A 22,331-nucleotide genomic window follows, 5' to 3' on the forward strand; every position below is an offset into this window, starting at 1 on the left:
CAGAGACCATACCTGCTGGCCAACAAAAACTGCTGTTGCCTCGTCAGGGTGCTCTGTAGTGTTGTAGTGTTGTCCAACAAAATCATTATGGTTTAAAGGCACTAGGCACTAGGTTTTCTAGTTGCCATAAATACATTTTTCTTATTATATCCCGGTCTTCAAGAACAACAATCCTGTGAGTATGTGGGAGTTTTTTTGCCAGAAACTCTGGACCCAATTTGAAAGCTTACATTAGTGCTAATTACATCAGTTTATTCCTTTTTATTAAGTCTAAAGATGCTGTTGATTTGAGGAGACAAGGACCTGTGGCCCCTGACTTACTTCTTTAAGTAGTTTGAGAAGCTGAAATACAAGACCTATAAGGACGATGCAATGAGTAGTTTGAAAATTCCCATTAGAAACTGTTCAGCAGAGTTAACAATTTGACAAACATAAGGAGGAACAATAGCACAGCAGCAGTGGATAATTGAATAAATGCCCAAGCAGAAACAATTGAATACTGTACATTTGGAGACGAGCCCTGGTTCACATGAAGCGTTCAAATTCTGCTGCTGGCCTAAGGCAATGAATGACAAACAGGCCTTTATTCTAACTACTGTATATGCCAAATGCTGAGAAAAGACTAAAGCGCTACATGTTCTCTTACAATTTAATATAGTCTCAATGTTCTTTAAATATCTAAAAAAGTGCTATTATCATGATTCCTTTTTTAATGTATTAACATTATTTCTACAAAGGTCTCTCTTTTACCAAAAGTCTTCAATTCTTCAAGGTAACCATTTAGGATCACATTTAGTTTCCTGTTATCGAACCGCTTGCTATAAAAAAACTGTACTTAAACTAATCTAATCAGTAATCAGCAGTAATGAAACATATCATTTATGCAGGATTCTCTGAACCTGTCGCTCATTGCATAGATAACCTATGTTGTGACACCAATACATACACCAGCTCTGCTATACTTTATCCTGTATAAAGTCATCACAATGTACACTGTTTTAAACACAATGTATATACAAGAAACTTCTAAAAAAGGCCACGATAGTTAAAGAATGTTTAGGTCACAGACCTATGTGGCGATGTTCTGGAGTTACAAATGTGTGGGGGTCATCAAGGTCCCTCTTTAACACATGATTACCATGATATGCTGCTGGTTCCTTTTCTAGAATTTGCCAGAGAGTACAGCTTTCCACATCTGGGATGCTGGACACCTACCGGGAGAATGTGTTCCTGGCATAGTGCATAATGCTGTCAAAATCATAGGTTTCTCCTAAGGAATCCACTTCCTCCGGCTCCATCTTCAAGAAGTTATACTCCTGGCCTGTCAGAGGACAAGAAAATGTAGAAAACCATACTGCACTCAGATGAAAAGATTATAAAGCCAGCAGAACACACGGACATATGATTCAATTATTATGAACTTATTTGGCTTATTTTTGGAACATTATGTATCTCTTCAGTTATCATGCTATGAAAAAGCATTGTGGTGGACTGAATGTGAACTATTGTACCGAGAAAAGTTCCAAGAATATAATATCCTTGATTTGTTTTGGGATTTAAAAAAAAACCACAACACGGAAACAGGAACAGAGGAGGCCGAAGTTTCCGGCTTGAGAAAGAGAAGTGTTTCCTTACACAGACAGCCACAGGCCCTGGACAAAATGCTATAGTCTTTCATTGCATTGCTACCAATCTCACTTAGATACAGATACCATAACTGGCAAACAATATAGTGATACATTTATACACTTAACATGCACTGCCATAGGCCAAGGATTCTGCTTTTTATTTTACCTATATTATATATTGATTTGGCTGTGGCTTTGACACAAAGCAGAAATCACCTATGCAGCTGGGGAGTAGAACAATTCAGGTGATGTAACTTGTTTAAAAGGTACAACAGCAGTATCTTACCCAAGATTTGAACCCAGAGCCCTAACCACGGCTCCACATTCGCTTCTCTATTCATCTAACACACCGTTAAAAAAGGAATGTGTTCACAAGTGACTCCATCCCGTACCCACTCCGCACCTCAGCCCGCAGGAGGAGTCACCATGGTTACCTGGCTGGATGTTCTCCCGAATGATGCTGACGTGCTCGTCTCGATCGGGCCGGGTGTGCTCGTGCCAGAACCCGATGACGTGGCCCAGCTCGTGCACCACGATGCCAAACTTGTCGCAGTTCTTCCCGATGGAGATGGCCTGGGGGCCACCCCCTCTCCTGCCCACATAGGAGCAGCATCTGCAGGAGGGAAGAGGCAAGGGGACTCACTCAGCTCGTTGGGAAGAGAATGGCGGCCTCAGTGAAGGATGATACGGAAGATTTCCAAAATCTGATCCCCCCCCAGAATCCCCCCCAACTTCCATCTGGGCCCTCAATGACTTAATGCAACCCTTCAGGGAACGGTTACATTTGTGGAATCAGATCTTCACCATTTTGCAGTCTCTTACACAGCTACAGCAGGGGGCGTCCAATCCTTGCTCTGGTTGAGGGCCAATGAGTCTGGGAGCTTTCATTCCAGCGCAGCTCTTAACAAGTTCATCAGCTGGTTAGTGGCTTAGCTCGATCAATGGAACAGTTTTCCCCTGCCCCTCAGGTCCTGCCGCCGAAACGAGACCTCGAAATCCTGTAGACACAGCGGCCTTCCAGGAATGGGGCTGGAGCACCCTGAGCTACACGGATTTCAGGCTGGCAGCTCAGCCAGTCTCTCTTTAAGAGGAAGGGCACTTTAGGACACTAATAAAATCATTTTGAGGAATGTCAAACAGCAGCTATGAGCGCTCAAACCAACTCCAGTGCTACTGTGTCAAGATTTTTGACAAGCACTTGGAATACACCCAAAAGACAGAGAGAAAAGGCAAAGACAATTAGAACAGTATGGTGACTTTGCCTATGGACTAAGGGACGTTATGGACTAACGCTCTGTCCCACGGCACACTGCTGTGACAGTTAACACATGTTCCACCCTTCAGCAAAGGGAGCCTACTCTCTAATTTACTGTTAACGTGACGTGGCCAAGCCATGAACTCCGAAGGCTTTCCTTTGATTTTATTAAAGTGGAAAATACGCAGTGGTACTACTGAAATTACCAACTCCCACTGTTTTGTATGCAGAATATTTGAGTCTGAGTCGCAGTGAAACACAATTCCTTTTTCCTTCTACTCTGCATCGCTGTGAAAAAGTTAAAGTAATGGAAAATACTGACAACAAAAACAGACTGCATACATTTATAGTTCCAAAGCCATATACTGTAATTTACACAAGGGATTCCTTTCTAGAATTCTCTGTTCAGCTCCTTAGAAAATGTGCAAAGACTCCAGACCAGCAACCACACTAATTCCAGCAAAGATGGGCCTGGCATTTTTCAGCACTGACCAGCAGACTCTCTGGAGAGACTTACTTCAAAACAGAAGAAATCCACAACAATAAATTGAGGACTGAATAAGGAGGGAGTAGGGTACGGGGAAAATAAGGGAATATTGTGGTTAATGACTCAATGAAGTCAGCAGCTGGAGATCAGATACGATGGATGATCACATCCAATGGTAACCTTTCTCATGCTCTGGCCCTTTTGGAATCCTGCGCCAGAGGAAATGACCGCAGACTCACCCACACGGGCGGTAGGTGAAGACTATGTAGCTCTCCTCCAGCGTTCTCTCGATAAATGTCACGCATGTGTGTTTCTCCCAGTGGCGCATCGCCTGTCGGAATATTGCTCGCTGGCTGCCTGAACGAAAAGAAAAGCAGAAAAAACGAGGTAAGAAATTAAGAGTCGAATTCCAAAGTGCTTTCCTGACCTGGTTGGTACGTTCCTGTCGCTGCTCGCAGTGTTTCTGCAAAGTAAACAAAGCACATCCCAGATATCAAGGTAGGTAGTTAGTAACATTCACTTTTTCTTAGCGTTTAACTTCTTATTCCGCTACATGTCCCAATACAGGCAGCAGTGACTAATGTGCCCCAGGGTTTCCCATAATGTTATAACAGCCAAAAAATGACTAACCGCTCATTTTGTACCAAGAACAATAATCTCTCTTTGCATTTATATAGTTCTTTTCATCCCAAAGGATCTGCAAGTACTTTACATATAATGAAGCAGAACCACTTCACCCAGCACTGAAGAGTAGCTTCCATTCTCCCAGGGTGATGAACAACAGCCATTCTGCATCTGCAGCAGCATTCTCACAGCAAGCAAGAAATCGCTTCAATTCCTCAATTAAGAGAGAGCTTTAGGAAGGCTAGTCTGCAATTAGCCATTACTCCAGGATTAACTCCCTTGCGCTTTCAAAAAGTGCCAAGGGATAAAGGCCAAGTAGCCAGGGCCTGGGTTTAATATTTAACAGCGTCCCTGGTCACCATAAAAGGCTATCATTTTCTGAATTACTGGGCTGGAGGCAAAAGCGCCACCTATTGGGCTATTAATACCACATCTAGCAGGGATCTGGTTCTCCTTATGAGATCTCTCAGAGAGCAGGCTCAGCCTGACCTAGCTTCTGAAATCTCAAGACACAGTTTTTAAAATGATGGTCGTATTTTGAGGGGTATAATAAAATGCATACAATTTGATAATAACAACCTTTGAGAACTTTACACTACACACTCCTGGTGCATATAGTGGAATTCGATCTTTGTCATGTTGTCACAGTTTTGTACACCGTGTTCTCCTCTACAATTTGCTTTCATCTCGGAATAGTTCCCAGAAAGCTGGAAAATGCCCAACAGTTAAACAAAATGCTCATGGATTCTATGCAATTCATGGTTATCTAGCACAAATCACAAACCACTGAATTCTGGTCAATCCGCTTTGTCATTTTATATGTTTAAATGTCTATTTTCTGCCTCAGATGAAAGTAGTTTTAAGGTTAACTTGCAACTAAATGAAGTATTTGTGATTCATAAAGGTCTTATGGACACCCTTTTACAAAATAATAAATGGCATTAGGTTTACTTTCATTTTATATCCAAGTTGCCCACAAAAAGTTCTGACTTCCAGAAAACAAAGATTTTATTACCTAATTCGTAAAAATTCAGATGGATGTTCCTAGGTCTTAAAAAGTACATTCTATGCAATGTTGCTACTGGGAGTTACCCATCTTACACTAAACTCCCTGGAAATGTCCCTTGAGCTCTGTCCCTCCCTAACAAGCCACACAGATGCATGGATGTAACACACTAGCAGCCTTCAAAAACCACTTAGATACTATATTTGGAATTCTTAGGTTTCGGGACAGCTCTGATGGTCTCAGTTCCCATCAAAGGTTCTTATTATAGAGCAGACCACTTAGTTCTCAACAGTAGGCAGCTCCACCACAGTGAAGACCTCTTCCCTTTCAGCTTTCAGGAAACTTTAATAAAAGGTGACTGACATTTAGTTTTATCCTAATCTAGCAAGTCTTTAATTATATTAGTTTTTCTTCAGCAGGCACGGCTGACACAGCATGGGTGTAGAAATGAAGCCACTGGATATTTATTTCACAACCCAGACTTGCAATAACAGTCAAAATATTTTTTTCTTAATAAAATGTGTATTTGACTCATTAATTTATTGTTACATCCAGATAAAAATGTTCTAGATGAAGCTTATGGATAGAGTTTAAGAACACTTACATTATATGTTAAGTGTATCATGTATGACCCTGGACTTATAGTAAAGGTGTTTACAAAATATGTTCTGATGTTCACATTTTAAATCTTACATAACACTTGTAAGGCATTTCTGCAAGTTGAACTCATTTGTGACACTTGTTTCTTTATAAGTCTTCACAGTTATATTTTCTGTTATAGTTCTTTGTCTTTTGAGGTTGGTTTATACTCCAAGAGGACAGATTTTGAAAGTAAAGTATTCAGAATACTGAGACAAATAAAACCCTAATTTTCTCTTGTTATCCCATTGACTTGTTCTCGTGCCTTTTTCTGAGCTGAAAAGTGATGATGAACCTCTTTGCTGGGATGCACCTTCATTCCAAACCAGGGCACACTTCAGTGGTTAATTAGTCCACGCAGGAATCTCGTTAACAAGACAGCAGGGCTTGGCCACCATGCTTTCATGAGATTCATGACTCTCATGATCTTGGCTGGAAAGAAACATTTTCAGTACAGCTTCTTAATCACAAACACTTAACTAGTGCTGGCCTAAAAAGAAAGTACTATTTTCTTGTCTGACTGCAGTGTAATTAGTCTATGCGGTCACTTTTTTTTGCTACAAAAGGATTATACAGGCCTTTCCTAATTATAAGCAGTGAATATCAAAGCAGACCTCTTAAGTTTTGCATATTTATTTTCCTCCAAGCATTTCTGCTAAAACTGCTACATTTCCTTTTACAGTAATATCGTAAGGATGATGAGAGAGAAAGTGTAATAGGCAGGTCAAAAGTAGGCACATTTACACATCTGAGAAAAGAAACGTGATTAATACATATTAGGGAAGATATAAAGACTTAATATTAAGGCATGCATGACTGAAAACCTCTTATATCAGTGGCTTTTTAAATTTTCTTAAATAATTTAAGTAATAATAACTAGTAACTAGTAATTTACTTTTCTTAAGAATTATAGTAGCATTTAAGTAATATAATGAAAATGTACAACATATTCTGTTCAGTTTCTCTGTTTTTAATAATTTAGCACCATATTATATAGGATTTTTATTGCTTCTGGTGAGTAACACCTCCTGTTTGGAGTACATTTTGGATGCTGGCACAACTGTTGTTTGAGTGTTTAAGAAAGAAGTCTAATCCTTATTTTTTGTTATTTTCACCTAAATGAAGAATTCCTTTAGCTGCCCCTGTTGGAAGCTCTTTGTGATAAACGCTAAATTAACTTTAAAAAGAGGGGATCTATATGTATCCATTTGCTATAACACATAAGCTACTGTACATTAAATGAATAAGGGAGTATGCCCAATTTGAACTCTGATAAGTTTCATGAACTTAATAAGGAACCACATTTTGAAACATGACTAAATCTCCTGAGACATCATTTGAGGTAAACAGAAGCTTGTGATTCCCACTCAAGATGGAGTCACTAATCGTGGTGAAGCATTCTGTCCAACCTGTGGTGCGTGGTTTCAAGTCATTAAAACTGATGGGAGAGAATTAAATTGATGTTATTATCTGGAGGTGGTGGAGTAATAGACATTCTTTAGATACTGTCTAGAAAACAAGGCAGCAAAGATCGACAGTTTCATACAGCATTTACAAAACTGTTGTATAAATATATCAAACTGAACAGGTTTGACAGCTTCAAACTGATTAGAAAGATTCAAAGATTCGTTGTTTTTTTATTTTCTTGACTCAGGACACAAGCGGTGAATATTTGCCAGACCAAGAACACAAAGATGTTAACAGGCTCTTTAAAGAGTCATGGTCATGTTCTTGATGAGGAACACAAAAGACATACTTTCACAATTTATGAATTTCATACAATACATGAAAACTGGACAGCATTATTGCATTGGGGAATGCTGCCCATTTTAATGTTTTAGGGCTGGGTACACTTCCTTGTTTCTTAGACAGTATGTAGAGAATGTCTGTTACTTCTCTATCCCGAGATAATAACATGAATTTAATACTACCCTATCAGTTTTAATACTTCAAAATATTAATTTAAATAAGTGTGCCTTTTGCAATAGGTCTCTATGGTGTCATAAAAATGGTTTATTCTAGAGCTCAATTCTCTATGCCATTTCATTTCTCCAGTGTGAAGCATGGAATACCATGTCTGGATTATAGCTATAGATAATGGTGAAATCATGGAAAATTACACACTGAATGAATTCATCTGGTAGTTTGTGTCACTGATCAAGATACTCCCTGTAAATCTCATTGAGCTTTAGTATAGCATTAATTCAATATTTATGATTAAAACCTGAATTCAATATTTAACACTTGCATACAGCTTACAATTTCATACCATCTTTCCATCTCTAATTGTCCTGTCAGTTCAATGATTTCAGTCAATAAACTGATTGGTCTATTTAAGAATTGATCATTCAACAATTCTTTTTCTGAGCCAATGATCACCATCCTTCACAGGAAATGCTGTATCTTGCAAAACCCCATCAGCAATGGTTTAAAATGTTTTTGGGACCAGTTTACACCTTAACTACCTTCACTGCCTGTAGACCGTAACCACACACAACCTCACCTCAGCTGGCAGCAGGAATGACCAACAGCTGAGTCACAACATGAGAAACCTTGCAAGAATGTTATGCTCTACCCATCACTTTTCTCAGCAACAAGCTGGGTCTGAAGCTTTTTCCTGGGACTAGCAGCTGGCCCAGCAAAAACCATCTGTTCAGAACGAACAACCGTCACAGAAAATATCTTAGAACAAGAGAGACAAACTGATTGGGTACTGCATTAAAACTCTTCTCTTTCATTAATTTATTACTTACATTTGTTAGTAGCAATTAATAAGTACAATTTTAGGTTATTATAGCTGTTGAAATACAGGTGTCTTTAGAGCGATTTTAGACCTTACCCCAGTAGTCTGATTATCATTGCAGTCCATTGCAGTCATTTTTTTCAGTTGCTAAAAATGTGTATATTTCATTTTTACTACAATCTTTACAACTAACTTGAAAATGATAACTTCTATAAAACCCAAAAATGATTTAAAATTACTGAGTCAATTCATTCACTTAACGGTTTGTAAATTGCCACAACCTCAGAAGGCTATAGGGTCCTTAGGATCTGATTCTAAGCTACCTTTGCTTTAAACTTCAAGTGTCCTAGACTTGCAAATATACATTTTCACTTGGTGTTACAGGACTAGCAATAAGCAAACCATTAGACTCATAACTATATATTCATACACAGGATTTACAGTTGATTACACAAGACTTTCACTTCCTTAAAGGTGTACAGTCACCTATTAATCACTCAGAGCCTGGTTAGAAGTATTATGATACCAATCCCTCTGGAACTGCGTTACGACCCCTGTTCTGACACCACTCTCACAAGTGACAAGCAGATACACGGCCATAACACTCCACTGACTATAAGGCTGTCAAAGGACATTTGTGCTGGATTAAGCTCCTGAGCACTCTCATGTTAACATACAATATCTGTGATACAATATCAGAATATCGGTCGATCCAGCATAAAAGCAACTCTAGCAGCCCGACCGATGCCCTGCTGATTTCGAGATACTCTAGTGCGGCTCAGGTGCAGTCATGCAAAACACGCATTTTCAACAGACAGGAACATTTGGAATGGGGGAGTGCTTTGCATTTCAAGCTCAACCAGACAGAAGGAGAAATGGGAGATTTGGACAGCGTGCAGGGCCACAAAAAGGTCTGGAAAGGGCTCACCACTGAAATTGCCACTGATGACATAGGGAATGACCCCCTCTGGCCACACCCTCTCCGGCCTCGAGGTCGCCGCCCTCCTGCCCCGCCTCCTCGCCCGCCTCCTCAGCCGCCTGGTGTCCCCCTTGGTTTCGTCCGCTGGAGCCCCTGTGCGCGATGGAGAGAGTACAGCTCATTACACCCGAAAGCTGCTGTATAGTTACCGCATGGCCACAATTTGAAGAAAAAATCCCACCACCAAACCAGCTGCTCTGTTTGCATCTGCTCTTTTTTTGCGCCTGCTGTTGAGTCACAGACACTTTATGTCTATGGGAAGGCCCTTCATTTTCATTTGGCAAAGCTCTCTATTTGTTTTGTCTTTATTTATATATAATGGTTTTACTGGGAGATAGGCCAGCTCCAACAGTTCAGTTTCCTCCTTATAGTCCTCTGACAGACAGCAAAATAGCGAAAAGAGCACAAGTCGATTAACTGTACAAAATGCACCAAAGATCGCAAGCATATTTCTGGCTTCACCTCCCGTTACTGTCCATATTTTTTCATTTCTGTTGGTTGTAATACTTCCCACTATTGAGTGTTCAGCTTCAGGTTCATATTTACAACGTGATGTAAATGCCCTGTAAACATGTATTCCAAGAGCGTGACTTTTCCATTAACACCACTGTGAATGAAACATATTTATCCGTGACATGACTGTGTTCAATAAATGAATAAACATTCATTCACTTTGGATAACAACCAGTACCACTGCCTGAAACGGTGTGAACAAAAAAATAAATAACCATAAATAACCATCTGATAATATGTGCTTTATTATTATTATATTTGACTAAGTATTTAAATTCTTTCAAGCATTGAAATGTAATGATTTAGAATTCTGGGCAGCATTACAGTGCAGTCTTTAGCATTGCTGCCTTGCAATGCAGGGGCCCTGGGTTCAATTCCAGACTGGGGGTGCTGTCTGTGTGGAGTTTGTATGTTCTCCCTGCATTTGCATGGGTTTGGTCTGGGTGCTCCAGTTTCCAGGTCATAAAACATAGTGGTGGGTTAACTGGCTTCTGAGAAAACTGCCCTGGTGTGAGTGTCGGTGTTTGTGTCTGTGCCCTGCAGTGGACTGGCACCTGGTCCAAGGTGTAGCCTTGCACCCGCTGCTTGATGAGACCCTGAATTGGATGAAGAAGTCAGAAAATGGATGGATGGATTTTAAAAAAACAAAAAGGACAATGAAGAGTTTGTAACTGTGCAACTTTGTGAGCTAACTGCCAAAACACAACATCCTTCTCAGAAACCACAGCCAAGCCACAATCAATCAAGATAAGGCAACATGCTCAGTATTTCCTTAAATAACACAAAACAGAGGTGGAAACAAAGAAAAATACCTCTGCCCCAGGGGACTCAAATTTCCTAGCGATATTGCAGTGTCTTTTTTGGGGGTGAGGCTGACACGGCCATTAGCTGCAGAGGAAAGAGCTTAATCAAAACTGATACAAGAGGTAGACAAAACAGCACTGCTACAGGCCCTGCGAGCGTGCAGCCCTGCACTTCAGCTCAGATAAACGGAGCTCGGGTGACACCAGCCTTGAAAGAGGAAAAGCTGGCAGGTTTCCGAAAAGCCACGTGCTTCCTGAAACCCCCCTGCACCGCTGGAGTAGGGCAGCAGTCACAGGCCAAACTCAGACAGGAGTTACTGCATTATAATTACCTGCTCAACTGTGCTTTGACAGACTTTGTCCACTCAGCACTGCAGAGACAGTCACAAGAGCTACAGAGCCTGGAGGACCAAACTATATGTTTCAGTGTTGGTGAGGCAGAGCTGATTGCAGTAGAAGCACTCTGCAGCATCTGACTTAATCTGTGGATCAATTTCCTATAGTTTTCATGTCAGGCTTTAGAGAGGAGCAAGAAGAAATGAATTCCACAATGAAAAATAAAGAATAAAATATGATGTTTCTGACTTTCAAGTCTTCTTTAGGACCAGAAGACTCCATGACCAAAATGTCATTTGACTTTTCATACTTATTTTTCAATGCAGAAAACTGTCACAGTGCCATAGAGGAGAACAGGCTGCTCAATTCCAGGAAGAACAGGCTCAATTCGTGTGGCAGAGACAGAAGGTATTTAACCCTCTTCAGTCAATTCTAATGGTGTGCATTAGGAACAGTTATGTGATCCAGGGATATGGTGTACAGTATGAATCAGAATTTGATTTTATAAGATAGTGGCTACAAGTGGAATACAGGAGCAGGATGCCTGAAATTTCACTAACCTAAGAATCATTTCTAACAGCGGTCTAACGAAATACCCAATTGAGTCAAGTCAAATTAATCTTTAGCACTTGAATGCAGCTTACAGAACTTACAAGCACTTAGAATATTCTTTGTAACATCAGAGAATCTCAAGATAATAAATCTGGGAAGGGCTCACTGCAGCATTAAAGCATCAGTTTGAGCATTTTAATCAATGTGATCAATTTAACCTGGTACACTTCACACAAATTCAGAGCCCAGTGGACACAGGCCAGAAACAACCCATTTGCAGCAGCTGGCTTGAGTGGGAAGCACTGACAAGCAACAAGTAGGGGGTGGTGGGCAGACTCCGATGGGGAGGGAAAGCAGCCACATAGTACCAGGGTACAAAACAAGGTAAGGAACTCTGATGTGGGGATAAAACTGCTGAATGTTTTTCAAATCTTTCCCCTTAGACTTGCTGTCAACAAATCTTAGAACATCTCTGAGACAGCACACCACCACAATCCAACATATCCCTTGGAAGTATAGCGATCATAAGGCATACCTATTGAACAAGTAGTCAAATCAGCTCCTTTAATTCCATGCTTTTAGTTATTACCTCTTGTATTATTTATTAATTCCATTCTGATGGTGGTTCTCCATGAAAGAGAGCCCACCAACAGTTCGATACTGACAGGGAAAACATCCAAACAACCAGGTGCTACTGCATCATGTAGGTGGGGCTGCACATTGGTGGTGGTGGTGAAGGGGAGTCTTTATTACCTGCGTAAAGCGCTTGGGTGAAGTGTCCAGAAAAAGCATATTAAAGTGTAAGTTATTATTACTATCTGTCTTCTGTTTTTGGTACAGTATCATTCAAATACCATCTTTTTCAGAAAGTGTCTGAAAACCTTTCTTTTTTGCTAATCTCCTGTCAGTGTTGTAGAGATACAAACATGTCACACAGTGCTGTGAAACCCATTAGGCCAAACATTATACCGAGATCCTCTCCTCCCTTCTTCCTCAGACTCCGGAAGTCTTTGCATTGCTCTGTTTGCACTGGAATAGCAAAGCAAACAAAAAGCAGAAATACTAACAGGGATCAATGAGAACTGTCAACACAGAACGCAAATCTTTTGACAGCTGACTCAGACATTTCCCCTGTGGTAACTTTGTCAGGACAAGAGGACATGTTGAAGATAGGTGGTATCCAGGCAGCCACAGCTGACACGACTTACTGACAAGACTCACCTGTGGTGTCATTTACTTTTGTGATGGTGTGGCGAGTCATGTCCACAATCCGGTCCACCTTGAACATGCGGAGGTCTTCCTCATCAAGGGCTATGTCTCCCAGAAAGGCAGCTGCACAGAGCAAGAAGAAAACCAATGAGTTATCCGGCCAAATGAGTTCAGTCTGGCACCAAAACAATTCTCACACACCAAAGTGAATTCCCCTGTATGGGGCAAAAGTGGAAGAGATGAGACTCCCACTGCATAGCAAATCAATCCACCACACATTTTATAAGTTGCTCAAGCAAATCAGAAAAGCATCTATCTGTGGATGTTTACTCAACATTTGGCAACAAACAGGAAACATTCAGCATCTGGTTCTGCCTTTCACATTAGAGTCTGCAGCTTGCAACAAAATTTATGCCGTTGATTGTTATATTTTAAAGATGTGAGTTAAAGCACAATTTAATTGGGATACATATGCTCAAATGAATTACTGCTGAATGAATCATGTTTTTAAAATATCTCACTGGGCAAGACAGAGTGTCTGCAAAAAATAACTGAAGCGGGTCTGCAGGAAAAAAAATCAAGATCACAGTTTGAAGAAGTTAAAGTAACAGAGAAATCAACAGGGAATTAACACATTTGTAACTGGCTACTCTGCAAAACAATACCAAGCAGCAAAAAGTAAAGCACATGATAAAAATGATCATTTTTATTTATACAGCACCTTTTGAAAACCCAAGCACACTATACATAATGAAAAAAATCCTGAAAAATAAAAATACAAACTGTAAGACATTCAAGCATAGGCCAGTATAGTAAGAGTTTATTATGGCCTATTAAGTGAGTATTAAGTTTAGATTTAAAACTAGTCAATCTGTCTCTCAAAGGGTCACAGGAAAGCATAAAAATGGAGCAGCTACAGAGAAGTCATGGTCATCAGTAATGTGGCATGGAATTCCAGGTACAATGGGCAATCCTACAGGAAGGAGTGTGCACATGGAGGAATTTAGAGATGTATGATGGAACCAAATATTTCAAAGCCTTGCAAGTCAGTAACTTACTGAGGAGAGTTTTAGGAGTGATACAATACTACTTTGATGAAGACATCCTTGTTTTAATGGCTTGTGGTAGGTTACATTGGCTGAGAAAAAGCAAATGTTTTGGAAAAGATAAGGCAGAGTGTGCAAAAAGAGGAGAATGCTTCAAGCTATTAACCCAGTATGACTGCAAACTGGTTCCAGTTTCCAGTGAGATGGAAGTTGTATGGCTTGTTACACCCTGGAACCTTAGAACTCAATGCAAGAGGCTGTTGAGCACAGACTATAATACCAAATAGAGACATGCAAATAGCCAAGAACTTGTTTGATAGGAAAAGCCTGAGCACAAAAGCCATTCAATGACAAGTTTATCATTTCCCTCCCACGCTGAGCCTGTCTGGACACTGCATTCACCAGACTGTGACCAGTCAATTACTGTTTCGGCTTTCATTTAAGAAGAAGATGCACCACTTTTCCTTGTAATAAGTAAGTAAATTCCTTCAGTGGTTTTTCTGCTTGAGTGCCATTTGTGTCTGTCATTTAGTCAGATTTAATCCTATAGCAAAGGGTTTTCAGCACGGCACATAGAAATTTCAATTAATTTCCACGCTCCACCTTATGTGTGTTTTGATTTTAAGATCTGTTCAATGGTCATCATTTTAATTTTTTTTAAGCGTCTTGTACACGTTTTGTTTCGTTCTTTGCTGGGGAGAATCTAATCAGCACTTGGCTGAAAAGAACAATGGGACTTAAGAGTTGCTATGGCAGTGTGCTTCAAGAAAAAAGAAATGTCCACTCAGAGGACTGTCGATGCTGCTTTCCTGCTCCCCGCATGCCAAGATACTGCTGGCTTGCAGAAGTAAGAGGACATTTGCTCCATGTGCATACTGTTACATTGACAACATTTTAACAAGCGTTTTACGTGAGCCAGCACACAAATTAGCTGTGATTTGCTTTTGTCTTAATTTTGCAGTTGATGAGTGACCTAGTGTGTGTGTGTGTGCAAGTGGCAGCAACATTTTAGTATAGGGGTTGCACTGACACTTTAGAAATGCACAAGCTAGCTATCCATATCGGAGACTCCAGTAATAATGCATTTACATTTAAGAACATTCTGGCTTTTGTGCATAAATGTTTGTTTCAAAAATGTTGTTCCATTTGTTGATTAGGGTTGGCATGGTGACATTTAGGCTGGCATTGCTGCACCACAGCTCCAAAGACCAGGGTTCAACTCCTTACTCAAGCGTCTGTCTGTATGGAGTTTGTATGTTCAGTCCAGTTCCCTCCTATCTCACCTGTCTCATAAGAGATAATTGTTAGGGTTGACTGGTTGTTCTAAATTGTCTCCTCTTCTGTAACACTATGACGGACAAGAGTAATATGCTGTAAGTCCCATCTTGCATCATGTGCTTTCAGGATAGGCAATTTTCTGCAATGATAACCAGGATATGTGGCTTATTAATAACAGATGGATGTATGTAAAGTCATTTATTTTTGGATAAAGGACAATAAGATAGAACTCAGTCACCAAAATTAATTCCAATACCATACATCTTTGTGTACAGTGCCTCTGAAATCTTTCCAGACTTGAGTGGTAAAAACATATGTTTGTAATGATGCTGGAGATTGACACCAAGACATGAAATGTAAAGAAGCAGTTTTGCAGAATAACAATTTGGAAACTAACAAAGTGAACCAATAACAGAAGTAACGTATCCTGATGCTATCAACCATCCATAGCATAACATATCACAGTGTCCATGATCGTTCACAGAGGCATATCACTGCACAACATTTTTGGACTGCTCTGAAAATGTGAGTGCTGGCTTCAAGTTTATATAGGGCAGCGTGAGAAATGCACAGTGATTTGTGTTTCACTCATGATCAAAGGGTAAAAACACAGAATAGACACCCTTAATGTCACAACGCAAAACCACTCTCCAAAAATAAAGTTAGCACAATAACTCCTTGCATTTATATAGCGCTTTTCACCTCAAAAGATCCCAAAATGCCTTTTGCATTAGAGTAAATGTGCAATCCAGCCCACACCTGGGTGACTCGCTGTACCCATTCTGTGTTTTGAATGAGAACTATTTTATCAGTTGGACTAAAGGGGAACATTAGGCAGGCTAGACTGTACAAGTACTGACAGGGATTAATCCTAGAAACAAAGTTTAACATCCTTGCTCTTATTAACCACCACCATTGGCAAGGGCGGAGCAGTGGCTCTCTTGCTAAGGATCTGCGCCTGTGGCTGGAAGGTTCCCGGTTCAAATCCCACAGCTAGCAGAGGAATCCTACTCCGTTGGGCTCCTGAGCAAGGCCCTTAAGCCCAACTGCTCCAGGGGCGCTGTACAATGGCTGATCCTGCACTCTAACCCCTAGCTTCTCTCTCCCCACCTGTGTCTCTCATGGAGAGCAAGCTGGGGTATGCGAAAAGACATATTCCTAATGCAAGAAACTGTATATGGCCAATAAAGTTATCTTATCTTATTGGTCTAGCATTTCATTCAAGAAATTCTGGCCTAGAAGGAAAAGCACCACCTACTGGTCCACAACAGAAATTGCAGCAGCAACCTGGATCATTTCTATGGAGGTCCCTAATCCCCAATACTGACCACATCCTGCCTTGCTTGCAATGGCTGAGATCTGGTGAGACCAGAAGGTGGCGCCACTGCTGCTCAAAAAAAACATTACCTGCACAGTATGTCCTAGTTACCTTCTTTTTGACGTTTGTGTGTCAGCTCTTGTTTTCTACTGCACACATTTTGGTTATTAAGGTTTAATACATTTCAGGGTGTTCATTTATCTATAAACAAAGCAATGCCAGAGCAAATAGAACAAAGATAAAAATATTTATTAATTTATCTAAAGACACTTAAATTTGTATCCATTCATAGAGATAGACATTTTTACTGAAACAATCTGAGCACACTACCTTGTCCAAGGGTACAACAGCAGTGTCCCACCCTCGCATTTAACCCACACCTTTAGACAAAATTAGTGTGCTGGTGTAAGTTTGATCTTGTTTCCCATGGTAACTCCTCCAAAAACGCTTCTCAAAACAGATGGCTGGAAAGCATACAGCAAAAATAAACTGGTATAAGCAGTGCATTGAACATTGAAAAGGTATAGAACAGCTCCTAGTGTATGGGAAAAAACACACTGCCCGCTATTACCGTCTACTGTGCTGTATGGACCCCCGAACTTTTAGATCAAACCTAATTGCAATACATTTAACATTTAGATTTGTATAGCCTAAGCTTGTAAAAGATCAAAAAGGTGATAAAAACAGATAAAAATAATTGCTTATTTCCATTGTGACCCATGAATCCACACTTTAGGATTAAATTGCACTTTCAGAATGTGGGTTACAAAAAACATCACCTTACTTAAACACCTGACGTACAGTACGACTCCTGACATGCTGGAAACTGCAACATCGCTAAAGCAATCCCGAAATGTGCTCTTATTAATTTCTAATATTACTAATTGACTTGTGCTTTTATCCAATGCAACTTACACTGTATGCATGCATAAAATGGAGTATTTTACCGGAACTTTTCAGGTGTACCAAAGGTCCCTGACATCGAATCCAAAGCCCTTGCTGTCTGCAGAAGTATGTATAGTACTCAGCCCTATATGCCTTCACCTCCACTCTGCCCCCACACTGCTCCTCTCTTCCAGATCCCTGTCATCACCTTCCTCACTGCTCGCCTACCAACACAGCACCTTCACACAGACATCTGCACCTTTTCACTTCCCAGTTCTGACAGCACAAGTGAAACCTGTGAGTAACAACAATAATAATCATCATCATCCTTACACTTATATACAATTTACAGCTTGGTGGAATCTACATGATTCCTTACACTTATGCAGCGCTAACCTGGACACTCCACTCAATGTGTTTTACAGGTAAAGGAGACTCCCCTCCACCTCCGCCAATGTACAGCCCCCACCTGGATGATGCAACTGCAGCCATAGTGCGCCAGTACGCTTCCCCACACACCAGCCATCAGTGAGAACAGGGTGACGAACCAAGGTCATAGATGGGATTATTAGGAGGCCATGATTGGTAAAGGCCAATGGGAAATGTGGCCATGGAAACCAGGGTTACAACCATATTCTTTTAGAAAAAACGCCCTGGGATTATTAATGACCACTGAGAGTCAGTGGGCCTCACACCAATGAGAACCCTAACCCACAGAGTGATATACAACCATCTTATGCTTCATTCATGTTTTAGCAGCAATCTTCTACAGGGTGCTGGGACTTTTTTCAGGGGCTAACACTTGCAGTGTTAGGAAATGTTTGAAACAAATACCTGTTCCCCCACCCCTTACAACATGAGCATGCACACAAACCAATATATATATATACACACATTCTGGGATTTAGCATTTATCCAACAGTGGATGAGAGTCAAAACCAGGGCACTAAATTAGAGAAATGCAAACGGATTACAAATATGGAATTTTGCAAGTGACAGAAAAAAGGAAATGGCCTTTCAGAAGGGCCTCTAGAATGACATCTTTATATCTATAAATGACTTAATATCACCCTCCAGAAAGTCAATGTTTAGAAAGGAACCAAATCAGAAGCAGACAACACTGAAACAAAAAAAAAACATTTTGGCCATGGCGGATTTAAAATTGCAGAAAGTCAGGAATGCTACTGATATTTAGTACATTCAGATGGCAACAATTATTTCAAGCCCTCATCTGCTTTGAGCTGGTTTAAACAAAGAAAAGAAAAATAATTCAGCAAACCCTGCTTCTTTTCCAGTCTTTACCCAAACAATGGCCATGAAATGGACAAGTATAGACTAGAAAAGCTGCATTCAATTAATTACTGTACCACGAAGAGGGACTCCAACCTAAGCATCAAGTAAAAGGGTAATGTTGCTATAATTAAGTAAACAGATATTTCTATCAGCCATTAAGAGATCTCATGTATCAGTATAACTGCGGTCCTACAGTGCCACAGAACAGCAGTTACACCCCTTGGTCTAAAGGCAGCCATAGACAAAATGTAACTACTAAAATAAGAAACCATCATCATCTCAAGCCACAGAGAATCATGCAGGAGCTGATGCAGAGTCATCCAGAAAATTGACATAATTTAACATTGAACAGTTTCCAGCGTCCAATTCACAGTGATGCACCCTGACATACAGCAGTGCAATGTATTAGTTAACAGGTGTGAATAATTCAAATTCATATTCTGGTGTCAAGCTTCCTATCCCATAAATTCGGGAACCAGAGGCCAAGTGTGTTGTAAATCTGGAGAAAGGAGCAGGTGAGATGGCATTTCTCCTTGACACCTCAAAAAGGCTGCACTGACTCAGGAACAGGTAAAGGTTTATTCCATGCAAAAAGGAAAAGTAGAGATATGACATTTCAGCTGTGGAGCCTTCTTCTGGTGTCAAATGAAGAAGGCTCCACAGCCAAAATGTTGTGAGTCTTTTCTTTTCCTTTCAGCGTGGAATAAACCTGTACCTGTTTTTTTGCAGGCTACGCGTGCTGACGCAGTTAAAGTACCAACCCGCACTCACTCGGTACCGCTTCAAGAGACCTGAGTGGGAAAGAGGTGTGAAATGTGAGGAAGTGCGCTATCCTGTAGTATTAGCATTGCAGTGCCAGCTATGGGAGGCAAGACATTCCCACAAGTAGCTCGTTATTGGCAGTACTGTCCGAGCGCTTCACAAATGGCTGAGAACATTGCTTCTGACTGCAGCTTGCATTTGTCAATTTATCCTAAATACACCAGCTACTCCAGGCATCTAAATGGCCTCCAGAGTTCTCCATACTTAGATTAATTCCATCCACACTCGGTGCCCAGAAAAAGGTGAATCCAAATTGTTTCCTACTTGTTTTTCCAAAATTAATGTTGCTTAATGGTAGATTTAATGGATAATTACAGGAGAAACACCCACTGTTTTTAAACTGCTAATGGAATTAGTCTTGGCTGAAAAAGGGGAAGGAAGTTCTTAGATGCAAGTCTGCAAAATGGGCGTTTTGGGGCTTCTGAAACTTTTGATTGAAATGGAGGCAAGATAATTTAGGAGAGAAGCTGATGTAGCTTTAGAGGGAGACATCAGATTTAATCCATTAGAGGCATCCTTGCAAAGGTTTGCAACAAAGCTCTTTCATCCCTGCGAAGCTTTCCATACTTTCCTGGACGAACAAAACATCACAAAATCCAAGAAAAATAAATAAATGAGCATTTTGCAACACTTAACAGTGCAGGCCTGTCTTTAACAAAGAAAAAAACAAAAACAAAAAAAAGGATCTGAACACTGCACAGAGGTCAATTTTCCCACTGTATGCTCCACTGTGTTCAGAAGATTTTGCGAGATTCAAGATGCTAAAAAACCCTTTACTGTGGACAGATAAAAAAAAATGTCTGATCCAAAAACCATTTCAATTTGGATAGGGACAGAGAAAAATACTTGGCCTCCACCCTCTGTCATGGATCATCTTCAATGCTTTTTGTCAAGCACATTTGGTCTAACGCACTTTTGTTTGGGTTCAGAAACATCATATTGGCTCTGCTGAGAAATATATTACATTCTGTATTAAGGAGGATTTAATTGTCATTGAAAACCCAGTACGTCTAACATATTATATAGTAGATGCTCTCAAAAGACACACATCAATGCCAAGTGTATGACTTCATGTGTCCTTTAAGGAAACGTTCTCTCACAAGGTATCACCCACTCTAAGGAGATGTATTTAGGTGGTTTTGTACTTATAGTGTCATTATAAAGAGCACCCCACTTCTAGAGTGTGAGAAGGTCATGTCCTTATTAAAGCTTAGTTCTTCACAGTTTATTTTTGGATGCTCTGCCTCTAATTGAAGGTAATGAAACTTTAATTACAGTTCAGTGATTTAAGTAGCTCATCACATGTGGTAAATTGGAATCTGATGGGTAATATCCAGGTAACGACTTTACTAATTCTCCAAAAGACATGAAAATATCAGTTATTCAGTGTTTTTTTTGTGAATTTTCAGTGCACGTCTGTGATGATCACCTTTCTTTTTTGCCTTTCGGTTAGGTAATACTGTATATCACTGTAATATAAGCACTATCTCAGCTTCTCTTTTATGCAACTACTTTAAGCCTATACAGAAATCAAAAGCAGAGGAATTTAGATACATATCCTGTCCTTCTTCTTGCAGATATGTTTTTGGCATATACAGTATTTAGAAAATGTTTTTTTCAGAAGTGGTTACTGACTAGATATTGAAATAATAAACAAAGTTGACATGTAAAACAGTGAAAAAAGATAGGATATTGCCTCAGAACACATCGTAACAAGCAAAGGAAGGAGAAACAAACTCTTCCTTTTAGCAAGGAATCAACAAGACTTCAGTTCAAATTCTAAAAACTTTCTGTGGTAAAAAAGCAGTTGGTTTTCTCTCAAATTAAATTCAAACATTAGGTAAACAGAACTATTTGCTGCAAGATTCTCCTCCCAACACTAAATAGCAAGTCTTAGTGAAAGAATGCTGTACAAAGGTGGAGGGCACCTCTCAGTACTGAAAACAGATTAGGAACTAATGAAAGCAATAAGAAAGGTGTAAATCTCAAACACAAGAAGAGGCAAGCCATATTCACAGGCATGAAAAACCAGAAAGTTCACTTATCTCATCTCCCATAACACAGCCATGAATAAAAAATCTGCACACATTTCAAGATCTTTCACTGTCATAAAACAGCCAAGAGAATGCATAGACACACAGTAAGAAGGTGAGTATTCTAATGACAGAAGCTGAAGCTTTTTCAGGGCTGTATCCCTGCTGTGTCACCACATTGCATGTTCATGTACGCTCCAGAGCTCATGGAAAGTAACAGAAGGATTTCAGATTATGGCACGTAGCGTACAAACAGCATTTCCCAATTCATTTCTGTTCATCAAATAAAAGGCAAAAACAAACTTTACATCTGATATTAGTGTAGGTTGTGATATCAGTAAGATTTATGGCTGGCTCTACAAGCCTTGAACGCAGGAGCAGACCTCCAGATGCCTTTCTGAAAACTTTAATGATTTTTAAATTAAACGTCTTCTAATTTAGGATTTGTTTTTCTGTTTCTAACAATAAATAAAACTCTAGTGAAATAATCAGTAACAACACTTTATGACCTTTTGCGATGCAGCTTTCTTATTCTGATTTGTCTTACTTGAAAAGCTTGCTAACAAAAAATCACGCAAGTCATCCATCCATCCACCCATTCTTCATCAGTCCAATTTCCTAGCCATGCCAGCATGTCGGAGAGCTTTCCCCGTAACAGATTCCAGGCCCTCCTGGAGGATTCCCATCAGTTCCCAAGCCAAATGGAGGATATTGTCCTGAAAATGTCCTCTGGGCCAGCCTCGAGGTGTTCAGCCAGTGGGCCATGTCCCATATGGCTCCAATGGAAGTCTTCCAAAGGTGATCTATATCAGGTGCCCAAACCACCTTAGCTAGCCCCCTTTCAATCCCTGTAGGAATAGCCCCTGTCCTCTGAGGCACTTT

At 40.2% G+C, this 22,331-nt stretch overlaps 1 protein-coding gene across 1 annotated transcript in view; it reads right to left on the minus strand.

Annotated features, from left to right (window-relative positions):
- The window catches only part of LOC148674169 (bone morphogenetic protein 1-like), a 79,258-nt gene that overhangs the window by 28,507 nt on the left and 28,420 nt on the right, over positions 1–22,331 (minus strand). Inside the window, exons 2-6 of the mRNA XM_088624039.1 lie at positions 12,787–12,897; positions 9,311–9,454; positions 3,610–3,727; positions 2,063–2,241; positions 1,216–1,321 (exon numbers count right to left, since the gene is read on the minus strand). Of these exons, the coding sequence (XP_088480165.1) occupies positions 1,216–1,321; positions 2,063–2,241; positions 3,610–3,727; positions 9,311–9,454; positions 12,787–12,897 (658 nt within the window). The remainder of the gene's footprint in view (positions 1–1,215; positions 1,322–2,062; positions 2,242–3,609; positions 3,728–9,310; positions 9,455–12,786; positions 12,898–22,331) is intronic.

The sequence above is a fragment of the Lepisosteus platostomus genome, chromosome 3 (assembly GCF_059453375.1).
Source record: "Lepisosteus platostomus isolate fLepPlt1 chromosome 3, fLepPlt1.hap1, whole genome shotgun sequence".
NCBI lineage: Eukaryota > Metazoa > Chordata > Actinopteri > Semionotiformes > Lepisosteidae > Lepisosteus > Lepisosteus platostomus.